The sequence below is a fragment of the Talpa occidentalis genome, unplaced genomic scaffold, assembly GCF_014898055.3.
Source record: "Talpa occidentalis isolate TD23 unplaced genomic scaffold, MPIMG_talOcc4v2.1 talOcc4.9, whole genome shotgun sequence".
In the NCBI taxonomy this organism is placed as follows: domain Eukaryota; kingdom Metazoa; phylum Chordata; class Mammalia; order Eulipotyphla; family Talpidae; genus Talpa; species Talpa occidentalis.
Window position 1 is genome coordinate 15,652,221 of NW_023605305.1, and position 11,880 is coordinate 15,664,100.

An 11,880-nucleotide genomic window follows, 5' to 3' on the forward strand; every position below is an offset into this window, starting at 1 on the left:
GGCAGGCCAAGAACCCCAGAGAGCAGGTGCAGCTGGAAGAGCAAACACTTAACAGAGGCTGTGGCGACCCTCCCCACAGCACACACAGCACACGGGGGCTCAGAGCAGCTCCCCTTCCCAGAGGAAAACCAAGTTGCACACGTGGCCCAGGCTCCTGCCCATGGCCCACAGCAGCAGGCCAGAGGCTTGCCTGGGCTGTCACCTACTGGGTCTCCTCCCTGCCGGCAGCATGAGGAGACAAAGACAGGTGGGCTCAGTGGGGTTCCCAGACACCATGCCCAGCCTGAGTCCTGGCCCCAGCCCACACCTAGCAGAGAATCCCGTAACGACAGCAGGGAGAAGGGGTGTGGTCACATGTGGGGTACCGGGTGAGAGTCACTGCCCCTTGGGAAGACAAGGCCCTGCACTAGTGGGGACCCACAGGGCTGGGGGAGGAAAGCGGGGCCGCTGGCGGGCCAGGTACTCACAGTGTCTGGTAGGTGCTGTCCTTGGCCTTGAGGAAGCGCAGCATAAAGAAGGCCACTGCCTGCAGGCTCAGCACCAGCACCACACCCCCAATGAAGCTGGCCCCATCAAAACCAGGGCTGTGGGCTTCAGGAACTAGGGGGCCCCCTGCAGGGGAGAGGTAGGGAAAGGTCAGAGCAGCAGTCGCTGAGGGCCCCTGTCCCCAGCCTCACTCCAAGGACCAGCACAAGTCAACCTGCTCCCCCAGTTCTCACTGTAGGAGCCTCGAACAGTGGGTCCAGGTCAGCGCCAAACTTATGGGCACTTGGGAAGTGCCTGGTGCAGAGACTAGAAGGGGCCTTGGCTCCTGAGTTGCTCTGGGACTTAAGGCCTCTCAAACCCTCTTCTCTGGGCCTCCTGACCACGCGGACCAGTTGATGATTGAGCTCCCTCCCAGCCCCCCGGTCCCACACTGGCCCAATAGGTTGAGGAGAGACCCAGACTCAGGCATCATACCCCCTTAGCTCAGTGTCCCTTTCAGCCTTGGGTGATATGTGTCAGAAGGGTAAACTGGGCCCTGAGGGCACCAGACTGTCCAAAGTCAGCTTACAGAACAGAGCCAGGCTCACAGTGCCCCATCCCCTGCCCAGCCTCAGGACCCACAATTACTAGGCTGTGCCTGGTGGCTCCCAGCTGAGCCAAGTTAGCCATCAACTCCCACCAGGGATTCAATTTCAGGTCCTGGGCCAGGTGCCCAGGGTGAGCAGGGCTGCCGGTGCACGATCTTTCTGGGGCAGAGGACAGGGGCCCAGCCGGGTGCTGGCTCCATGGCCCAGAAGGTGCAGGTTGTGTAAGGGGGTCTGAATACATGAGGGCAAAGGTGATCCCAGCTGCCGCTCAGGGAGTCCCAGAGATCACTGGGGAAGAGAAGCAGACAGGGGAAGAATGAGCCGCACAAGCCTGATCTGGGCTGAGCCGGGGAGCTGAGCCATCAATAATTCAGCCCTCGAGATCACGTTTCTGGCTTTAATTAACCAAGAGCCTCTTCAGCCATCCCTGCCAAGCCTGTGACCTCCAGTCCTGAGGGGCAGTGGGAGCCAGGGGGCAGGGTTCCTGCCTCTGCTCTGCTGGGAACCAGTTCTGTGACACCCCCCCCCCACCCCCGGGCCTGGAGGCTGCAGCAGGTCTTCACTGAGGACGGTTCATTGGCAACCTGAGCCACACGCCCTCAAGCACCCAAGGTGGGCCCTGAGGGTCACCCTGAGTTTCTAGAACTGGTGTTGGCGAGAAGGGATGGGGACTCTTTCTTGAGAGCCTTCTATGCGTCAGGCACCAGACTAAACACTGTAGACGCACTTGTAAAACCCTCACAGCAACTCCGTCTGGTGTGCTCTGTCCCATCTTGTGGATGTGGAAACAACCAGATGAGACTGTGTGCTCAGAGGGAGAAGTCACAGGGCTGAGGTCACAGAACATGCCAGTGCCTGAGCCCAAATCTGCCTTCCCTGCACCTTGGGTGCTCCCACCTATTCCTCTAGGGTACACTTACCAGTTGTGACTGTCTTGGGTTCATGTGTGGGGTGGTGGTGGGCAGCTGAAAAGAAAGAAAGAGAATCTATAACAGTTCTCCTACCCCCGACTCCCACTGAGACCCAGCCCAGGCCAACAGTGGGACTTCTGGGGTCCAGGTCAGGTCAGGCCCCCATCCAAGGTCATCCGACATTCTCTTAAGCCTTAGTTCACACTGTTCCTTCCATCAAATGTGCCCTCTCAACATCTACCTTCAGAGTTATTGCTGGTACCACCTCCTCCAGGAAGCCCTCCCCTCATTCCCTTCAGAACTTAAAAGCCTCACTACACTTCATTTATTTATTTATTTTTTAAGATTTATTTATTTATTTATACAAGCACTGGGTACAGCCAGAAGCGCGGGAGGGTGAGAGAATTCACCAGAGCCAGAGCGGGGAGCAGAGCAGGCAGAAGGACCGAGGTACACTGCTGAGGGGAGCAGCAGGCGGCAGGAGAGGTCTGCGTGCCATGTGGGACCCTCCTCCGGTGGCCGGGGAGCAGCTGGGGATTGAACCAGCGCTGCAGAGGCTGCGGGCAGCTTCGCAACCCAGCGCTCAACTGCTGCGCCACCGGGGAGGCCCTACACTTTATTTTTTTAAAGATCTATTTATTTATGCATATAAGAGCGAGGGTACAGGCCAGAGGGGAGCAGCAGGCAACTCAGGAGAGGTCTGCCTCACCCTGGGGGTTCCTCCCTGGCTGCCGGGGGATCGAACTCATGCTGCAGAGTCTGTGGACTGCTTCATAGTGTAGTGCTTAACCCCTTGCGCCACCAGGGAGACCCCCCCGCACTACACTTTAAATGAAAAGAGCTAAATCCCCTATCTGCATCCACGGCCAGTCTCGGAGCCCCAGGCTGTAACAATTTACAGTTGAGGAAACCAGCCGGCGAGGGGAAGGGAGTTCTCACTGAGCTAAAGGCAGAACTGAAACTGGACGCTGGTGTTTGCGGGCAGTCTGCTGTCTGAGAAAGGCTGGTTCCTTCGTTGGGGCCAGGCTCTGCCTGGGGACACCACAGACCCCTCCCTTTGACTTGGCATAGGCCAATTGGAGCCCCCTTACCTGGACAGGACTCTGAGTGGTTGTAGACAGAGCAACCTTCCTTGGCCACCTCAGCCTGGGTCACACAGTGTCCTGGTGGGAGAAGGTGCAGAAGAGAGGTTTGGAGAAGAGGGGCAAAGGCCCTGGGGTTCAGAACAGGAGGCCCTCAACTTGGGGAGGGCTCAACCCCATACCTGGTTCATCTGGCTGACATTGCTCCCACACACAGCCAGTGAGATTGCGTGCTCTGTCCCCCTCCACACAATGCTCACAGAGTTTCAGATGTTTGCAGGCCCCTTGGACAGCTGGCCAGATGTTCATGCGGAGCAGGGCTCCCCGCCCAAAGCCTCGGGCTCCTTTACCTGGGAGTGGGGAGGGAGGAACTCCTTAAATTTGAGCTGCAGCCCCCTTCCCACTACTGTAGCTCTCAACTCTCTGCACACATACTCACCTGCACACCCTAAGCCCCGCTTCGTACCTGGAGTTCCCCACAGTTACATGCACCCGGCAACCCCCACATTCACCCAGAGCCCCCTCCCTTTGCACACACCGGGAGTTTCCAGAAACATCTGAAGCCGCCTCCACTGACACACCTGAAGCCCCCTAATGTCCCCCACCTGGAGCCTCTCTACCTACAAAGAGCTCCACACACAGCGAGAGCGCCCTTCCACCCAGCCCGGGAGCCCTGGAGCCCTGGAGCCCTGGAGCCCGGCACACGTCTGGGAAGTCCCCTCGCGCCCCGCAAGCCCGGGCTGCTCCCGGCGGGGGCCGCGTGAAGGGCCGGCTCCCCCAGCCCGCGCCCGCGCCCCGGACCGAACCCCGGCGCCGCGTTACCAGCCGCCGCGAGCTGGGCGCACAGGAGGAGGCAACAGCAGCCGCCGCAGAGCGCAGCCCACAGGGCGCGGGGTCCCGGCGCGGCCATGGGCGCGGGGGTCCGCGGGGAGCGGCGCGGCGCGTCCCTCCAGGACTCGGCTACGACCCGGTGTGGGGAGCGGGACCGGGGCAACCCGGGCGGGGCCTATTGGGCGTGGCCATCTCGGGGTGGGGCCAGTGGGCGGGGCCAGTGGGCGCGGCCAGGTGGGGACTGAGTTCGACAGTCTGGGGCGGGGCTGGGACAAAAAAGGGTGGGGTCGGGGCTGGCCCCACGCTAGTCCCTCGATGCTCCCACCGCAGCTTCACAGCCAGCCGTGCTGAGTGGCGGGCTGTGACCTGCGTCTCAGGTGAGGAGACAGGCCCAGGAGAGGTGAGCGACTAGTCGGAGGTCTAGAGTTAGCGGCAACATCTGGATTTGCAGCGAGGTCACTTTCCTGCTCACACAGGTGGGGCCTTGGCGAGCGCAGGTCTGCAGGGACGGCTCCAGCTGGCCCCTCGATGCTGAATTCCCGACCCAGCTTCAGCGTTCCCTCTGCACCTCTCCTTCCACCTTGCCCCTCTTTTACCCCCTCAGCCCACCGGTCTGACGCGGCACACCCTCTGGCCACGTGACCAGCCTCGCTGTTCTAGGAAGCCTTTCTGCTGCCTTCCCCTAGGTCCACGCCAGCCCAGCCACAGACTCCTGGTTCTTCTCCTTCCTCTGCAGCCACCTCTCGGGTTCCTTAAGGGACACCCCCTCTTCCTCTTTTCCCTCCCCTGTGCCTCCTGTACCCTCTTCTTACCCCCTCTTCATCAGTGGTGGCCCAATTCAGTCCTGAGTCCTATTTCTCGCTCTACTGGGTCATCTCGGCCATTCCTCTGCCCTCAGTTCCCATTTGAAAGCCAGTAAGTCTCCAATCTCCATCTCCAGCCTAGTGCGCCCTTCCCAACTGCCACACCTGTACCTAATAATACATAGTCAACAACCACAGGCTCCTGACTAGTAGCAGAATGTTCATTCTACTAAGAATTTTTATTTACAGCTACTCACCCAATAATGCTCACAACTGCCCTGCAGGTGTGAGTTTTATTATTTCCAATTTGGATGCTTCAGAAGTAAAATCGGGCCTACCTGGTGGAGCAGGGGTTAAAGACAGCGCTATTAGGTTATCACCAGCCACTGCAGCATGAGTTCCATGCCCAGCCGGCCAGGAAGCTGCCCACATGGGGCAGCAGACCGCTCCAGTCTCGCCTGCCGCTCCCCTCAGCAGTGTATTTCAGTAGATCCACCTGTTCTGCTCCCCACTCTGTCTCACCCCACACACCTCTGGCCTGCACCCCAGTTCTTGCATGCATAAATAAATTTTTAAAATCTTATTTAAAAAGTTATAATGCAATGTTACTTCAATAAAAAGTGAAGTCTCACCTGGAAGTGAGTGCTCACGGCCATCTGGTGGCCACCCGGGGGAACTGCAAGTATTTTTAGCTGGGGTCACACTTCCATTCTCTTCTGGGGAAGGGTGACATCTAGTCATGGATGGAAGCCACCCTGGACCTGGTACAGCTAGACCGTCTTCACATCCCGGCTCTACCATTTACTGTGTGATTTGGACAAGCTCTTCAGCTTCTCTGGGATTTACTTGTGAAAAGGCATGCAAGGTGGTTGTAAATGCTGAGCTCTGATGTGCCCCTGGCAGGTGGGAAGACCTGAAGAGAGGCCGGGTAGGGTAGAATTGCACAAGGAGGTGGGGACAGGGGCATGAGGTGGACAGGTGAGGAAGGGCTGCCCCTTTCTCTACACAAAAAGTCTCTAGGGAAGAGACCTGGCTGGCAGTGATGACCTCAACTGCCCCGCTGGGAAGGGGCAGCTTGGGAGCATAAGAAAGAGTGCCACGTGAAAACCCAAGCCTCATTTGAGTTTCCTGGGTCTTTGGGGTTTCTTAGGGTTAAAAACACCATCGTGTTCTTCTCCTCCCTGGTTCCCGGCAGGCAGACCTCCACCAGGAACAACACAGTGACTGTGGCTCGGGAAGTTCTGGCCAACGAACCCCCTCAGCAGAGACAGTGTCTGTCAGGAAAGGAAATAGTACCAAGAGAAATTTGGAGAAAGCTAGTCAAAATGTACAAGTCCACCTCAGATAGCGCCCCTTATACTTGGATTCAGAACCTGGTTTGGTGGTAGCAGGACAACTGCCTTGGGCATGATCCATGATTCCTTGCAAGAGACGACCTGCATGAGAAGAAAAAGATCTCAAGAAAACAGTGAATGGAATGCAAAGGATGAAGACAGTTCCAGGGATGGCAAAGGCTGACATTGGTGCAGTAAAGAGAGGGAGGAGAGATGAGGCAGTGATGAGGGGATTAACAAGCTATGAAGGAAAAGCTAACCCTGCTGCTCTCCACCACAGAAGACAGTCCATACATCCTTTCCACGCCTGACTCAGCAGCCTCAGCCCTTTCTGAGACCAGCGAGACATTTGCTGGCACACAACTCTGATGAGGGAGACCGTGGACACCTGAGTCCTGGGGGCTGGTGCCCCATATCCTCTCTCTGACACCCCCACCTTCCTTGACTCACACTGATCACCGCTCCCTGCTTCCCTTCTCTCTCTAGATGCTGCTTTTTAGTCATCCAATCAACAAATATTTGTAGAACACCTGCTACATGTCAGGTGCTGTTCTCCCGCAAGGAGTGGGCAGTTGGTACACCACGGTGTTCTAGTAGGGTTGACATGGAGTAAAACACCCTACTGATGTTCTAGTAGGATTGACATAGAGTAAAATAACTATATATATGATTTCAGGAGTGCTAAGTGCTCTGAAAGCTAATCAATCAAGGGAATGGGGGAGACAGTGGTGGGCAGACGAGAGCTCATCTGGGATGGAGGTTGGGGAGATCTGCTTTGGAAGAAGTGATGTGGGTACTGAGACCTGAACTAAATGAAAGATTTCAGGTAGAGGGAACAGTCAGTGCAGTATGGGATTCCCTGGGGCTCCTCCTCACCCTCTGCTCCCACCCCTAAGTAACAGCACCTGCCCTAGAACCTCAGTTACCACCTGCACACCTACCCTCCCACGTGGCCTCCTCCTGCCACATACACTATTGGCACCAACACAACCAGTGCTTCCTACTGTGCTGAGCCCCCCAAGAATCCTATGAAGATATAATAATATATCCTTATAGATGAGAAAACAGGTATAAAGAACTTTAAAAACTCACCCAAAGTCACACTGCTAAGAAATGGAATTTGGATTTGAATCCAGTTTACCCTTCTGACCACCTCCACCCACCAGGCACCCCAAAGTCACCACAGCCAACCTGAAGTACATCATCTTCCCTAGCCCCACCCCTCTCCTCTTCCCATGTACCCTGCCGCTGGCTGTCACCTCATCCCCCTGCCCCACACTGATGGGGAGCTGTGTGGTGGAGAGAAGTCAAGTTGGTAGGGTCCAGGACCTGGACCCCTCTGGTTTCCTCAACTCCTAATCTAATCCTCCACATTCCCCCCCATCCCACAGGCCTGGACAATTCCAGTAAGGATCTAAGTTAGAATCAGAAGGAGCAGCAGCCATATCCCTCCCCCAGGGCCTGCCATATCGGTCACTTTTGGAGATGCAGGCAAGGGCTTGGGGGCTGGGGGTTTCCCCGACTAAGGGTAAGCAGGGTTGGGAAGGAGGGAGCTCTTTCTTCATGCCCTGGCTTGCCAGCATGCCTGAGATGGGAGGTTGAGAGGGGCCTGCCTTGGGGACTCAGCTGCCAGGTTCTCTGCCTCCAAGTCCTTCCCGGCTCCCCATCTCCTGCTGCTTCGGGGAAGTGCCCCCCCACAGCACTCTGCTGGCTTTCCAGATCCTTGAATAAATAATTCAGATTTTGAAATCTTGCCAGGTCCACCCCTCCTGCGCTGTGAGGGCGCTATTGGGCCGACACGAGTGACGTCACCAGGCTCCTTATCCCAGCCCCATTATCACGAGCACCTGCCCTGGCAGCATCTTACCTGCCTGGTCACTGCCGGTCCGACCTTCCACCCTGTCCCACTCACTTTGGGACCCACTTGCCACAGTCATGTGGTGCCTTCATTCGAACACCCCGCAGGCCTCAGCACTATGCACTTAGCCTTGTCACCTCAGTACTTCACTCAGCCCTGCGACAGGGTGACCTGAAGTGCCATCACCTAGGCATCCCAGCTTCCCTTGCCACCGTGGGGCTCCTGAACCCCACCACACCACAGAGTCCCCCTGACATCGCTAGGGTTGCGGTGGTGGCGTCCCTCTCTACTTCAGTGTCCCGCAGCCATCAACCCCCAAGATCCTGTCACTGTGCTCACACCGTCACTGCCGCCCACCTCCCTTCTCCCTCGCGCTCCTGTTACCGTCACCCCAGGGCCCCGTCACGCTCACCAGGGACCCCTATTCAGCCCCGCCGCTAGGTCTCCATCACCTGGATTCCACTAGCCTGGCGGCCACCCAAGAGTCCCGGCCCCGCAGCCTGTCGGCTCCCCTTTCCGCTCCCCCCTCCTCCACAGCGTCCCCGAGATTTCAAGGCTCTCCCACCGGCGCCCCGGAAACCCCCCTCGCCCCCCCACCCCGCCTTCAGAGGGCGCCGCGTCAAGGACAGCGCCGGAGGCCGGGAGGGGCGGGGCCACCGCCACGGCCGCTTTTTATGAATGGGGGAGCGGGCGGCGCGAGGCCTCATTACACGCCGCGCAGCGCGCGGTGCGCCCCAGCGCGGCGCGCCCATTGGCCGACGGGCCGCTGACGTCACTGAACCGGGGCCGGGGGCGGGGCGGGGCGGGGTGACTCACGCCGCTGCTCCCGCGGCCGCGGGGGCTTCTCGGGGTCCGCGCACACGCTGCGCCGTCCGGACCCGAGCGGAGCCTCCCCGCGGCCCGGCCGCGCCCCGTCCCGAGAGGTGAGTAACGGGGCTCGCGGCGGCCGCCGGTGCCCGCAAGGACACGCAGGATGCTGGGGCCCCGGGCCCGCGGGGAAGCTCCCGGCCGCTGGCCGAGGTCGGAGGTCGAGACCCCGAGCCCAGTTCGGACGAGCAGACGGGACCCAAGTGTCCGGGTGCCGCCGCGGGTGCCGGGCAGGGGAAGCGCTCCCGAGGGCCGCGGCCCTGGGGGCGCTGACTGCGGGCCTCCGAGGGTGGGCCGGCAGGAGGCGCCCCGGGCAGCGCCCCGGGCGTCCGAGCAGGTGTCTGCCCAGCCCGGGACTTCCGGGCAGAGGCGGAGTCAGGCCCAGGAGCCAGGTGTCCCGGCAGAAGGGGGAGTCTGACTCAGGGGTCCAGCGGCGTCTGTGCCAGAGACCCAGATGTCCAGGCGGAAAGCGGGGTCTGTCGGGGGACAGAAGTCTGGGCGGTGTGTGCTGGCTGGGGAGGGTGTCGCGGGGAAGAGCCGAATGCCCAGGTGTGGTTAGGAGGGCGGGTGGGGGCCGGCGCAAGCCTCACGCGCTTGCCTTGGGGGCGGAGCCTGGGGCTGGCAAGCTGAGAGTCGTGAGGGGTCTGGGAAGCCTTAGAAACTGAGCGTCATCCTCCCCGATGAGGGAGGGAGCAGAGCTGCCCGTAGCCTTGAGATGTTTCCCTCCCCCAGTCCAGGGCCTCTCCCGGCATCTCCTGGGTCCTGTGGGCCCTCATCCCCTCGTCGTTGTCCTTCATCTGGCCCTCCTCTGTCACTCAGGGGAGAAAGGAGCCTGCAGACCCATGGAGTTGGAAGGAAGAGTGACACACTCAGGAAATGGGTCCCCAGAAAAGACCCTATTGGTCTGGGGGCATGAGAGAGAACAAAGGTCTCCTGGAAGGGCCCTGGGACATGAATGGCAGGGACAAGGCTTTGGGACCCATCCAGGTGTCCTGAGAAGAGACTCCCACCTTGTATCCTGAGGGGCACCTCACCCCCACTCCAGACCCCTCTCCCCAGCACCCGGCCCCATCAGCTTCTCACAGGGCCTTTCTCCTACAGGTACCATGACGTGGGGTGCAGGCAGTCCCCTGGCCTGGCTCTCGGCTGGCCCAGGCAACGTGAACGTGAGCAGCGTGGGCTCAGCGGAGGGGCCCACAGGCCCGGCCGAACCACTGCCCTCACCCAGGGCCTGGGACGTGGTGCTGTGCATCTCAGGCACCCTCGTGTCCTGTGAGAATGCGCTGGTGGTAGCCATCATCGTGGGCACTCCTGCCTTCCGTGCCCCCATGTTCCTGCTGGTGGGCAGCCTGGCTGTTGCAGACCTGCTGGCAGGCCTGGGCCTGGTCCTACACTTTGCTGCTGTCTTCTGCATTGGCTCGGCTGAGATGAGCTTGGTGCTGGTTGGTGTGCTGGCAACGGCCTTCACTGCCAGCATCGGCAGCCTGCTGGCCATCACTGTCGATCGCTACCTTTCTCTGTACAATGCCCTCACCTACTACTCAGAGACGACAGTGACACGGACCTATGTGATGCTGGCCCTAGTTTGGGGGGGCGCGCTGGGCCTGGGGCTGCTGCCCGTGCTGGCCTGGAACTGCCTGGATGCCCCAGCCATGTGTGGCGTGGTTTATCCACTCTCCAAGAACCATCTGGTGGTCCTGGCCATTGCCTTCTTCATGGTGTTTGGCATCATGCTGCAGCTCTATGCCCAGATCTGCCGCATCGTCTGCCGCCATGCCCAGCAGATTGCCCTCCAGCGGCACCTGCTGCCTGCCTCCCACTACGTGGCCACCCGCAAGGGCATCGCCACACTGGCCGTGGTGCTTGGCGCCTTTGCCGCCTGCTGGCTTCCCTTCACTGTCTACTGCCTGCTGGGTGATGCCCACTCCCCGCCCCTCTATACCTATCTCACCCTGCTCCCTGCCACCTACAACTCCATGATCAATCCCGTCATCTACGCCTTCCGCAACCAGGACGTGCAGAAGGTGCTGTGGGCTGTCTGCTGCTGCTGTTCCTCTTCCAAGATCCACTTCCGATCCCGTTCCCCCAGTGATGTCTAGTTACATCTTGACCTTTCAGCCCTGATCCTATGGAATTCCAGAATGTTAGGTTCTCCAGGGCTTTGTTCCAACCCTCCAGCTCCACACCCCAAGACCCAGCTGGCTCTGGAGTTCTAGGACATTGGGTGTTTCACAGGATACTGTTCAGATCCCTGCAGGGCCCAGCTGGCTCTGTGGTTCTAGAATGTTCAGGTGGTCAGGGTTCCACTCAGAAATGCCCCACAGCCCAGCTGGCCCGGAGTTCCAGAAAGCTGCTGGGCGTTCCACAGTGCCATTCCAAGTCCCTGACCTTCCCTCCCCCTTGACCTTGACCATGTCACTTTACTTTTATGTTTCAAATCTAATGAATCAGAAAGGTTAGTCACTTAGTTGCCTCGATAGGAGAAAGATTGGTCTGTTTATATGTGCACATACAGAGAGAGTTTCTATTTATGGTTTATTTATTTATCTATTTATTTATTTATGGGTGGTAAGGGGAAAAAAGAGACCCACACCTTAAAATCCAGGCCATACCAGGGTATCCCCAGTCCCCACACCCCCATTTCTGACCTCAGTTCCTAGAGGGGGGAAAGGGAGAAAGAGAAACCATGTATTTTGTTATTATTTTTGCTTATTTTTTAATCAAAGAGATCATAGGAACCAGAGCCTTCTCCCAGGCCCGCCCTCCCTCGGGTTTGCAGGGGGAACACACCAGCCTCTGGTTTTTTATTTTTTTAAGAAGCCATCACCTGAGCAACCGAGAATTCCTCTGTGCTGGGGGCCTGCTGCTCTCTGGTGGCCATTTGGGGGAACTGCAGCCCGGTCAAGCAGCCGGGACCAAGACAAGCAACCCCAATTCCACTCTAGCCAGGCATCCAGGGCCACAGCCATGGCCTGGGGGTCAGGCCTCACCCTGCAGTGCCCTAGAGGACGCAGGGTGCGAGCCAACACCTGGCCCCCTCTGCCAACCTGGGTGTGGCCCCCAGTGCATTCCCTATTCCTGCCCCCGACCAGCCCTCAATAAAAAATGATTTTGTGATAAA

The 11,880-nt window shown here is 58.9% G+C and overlaps 2 protein-coding genes across 2 annotated transcripts; one reads left to right on the plus strand and one right to left on the minus strand.

Moving 5' to 3' along the window:
* Positions 1-463: 463 nt before the first annotated feature.
* Positions 464-3,976, minus strand: CD164L2 (CD164 molecule like 2). Its single transcript, XM_037499673.1, has 5 exons — positions 3,889-3,976; positions 3,249-3,416; positions 3,076-3,147; positions 1,994-2,038; positions 464-612 (listed from the first exon to the last, which is right to left on the minus strand). The coding sequence occupies exons 1-5, from the start codon at positions 3,974-3,976 to the stop codon at positions 464-466; spliced, it is 522 nt and encodes a 173-aa protein (XP_037355570.1).
* A 5,806-nt stretch (positions 3,977-9,782) lies between these two features.
* On the plus strand, positions 9,783-11,880 carry GPR3 (G protein-coupled receptor 3). The gene has a single exon (XM_037498996.2). The coding sequence runs from the start codon at positions 9,866-9,868 to the stop codon at positions 10,856-10,858; it is 993 nt and encodes a 330-aa protein (XP_037354893.1). The 5' UTR covers positions 9,783-9,865; the 3' UTR covers positions 10,859-11,880.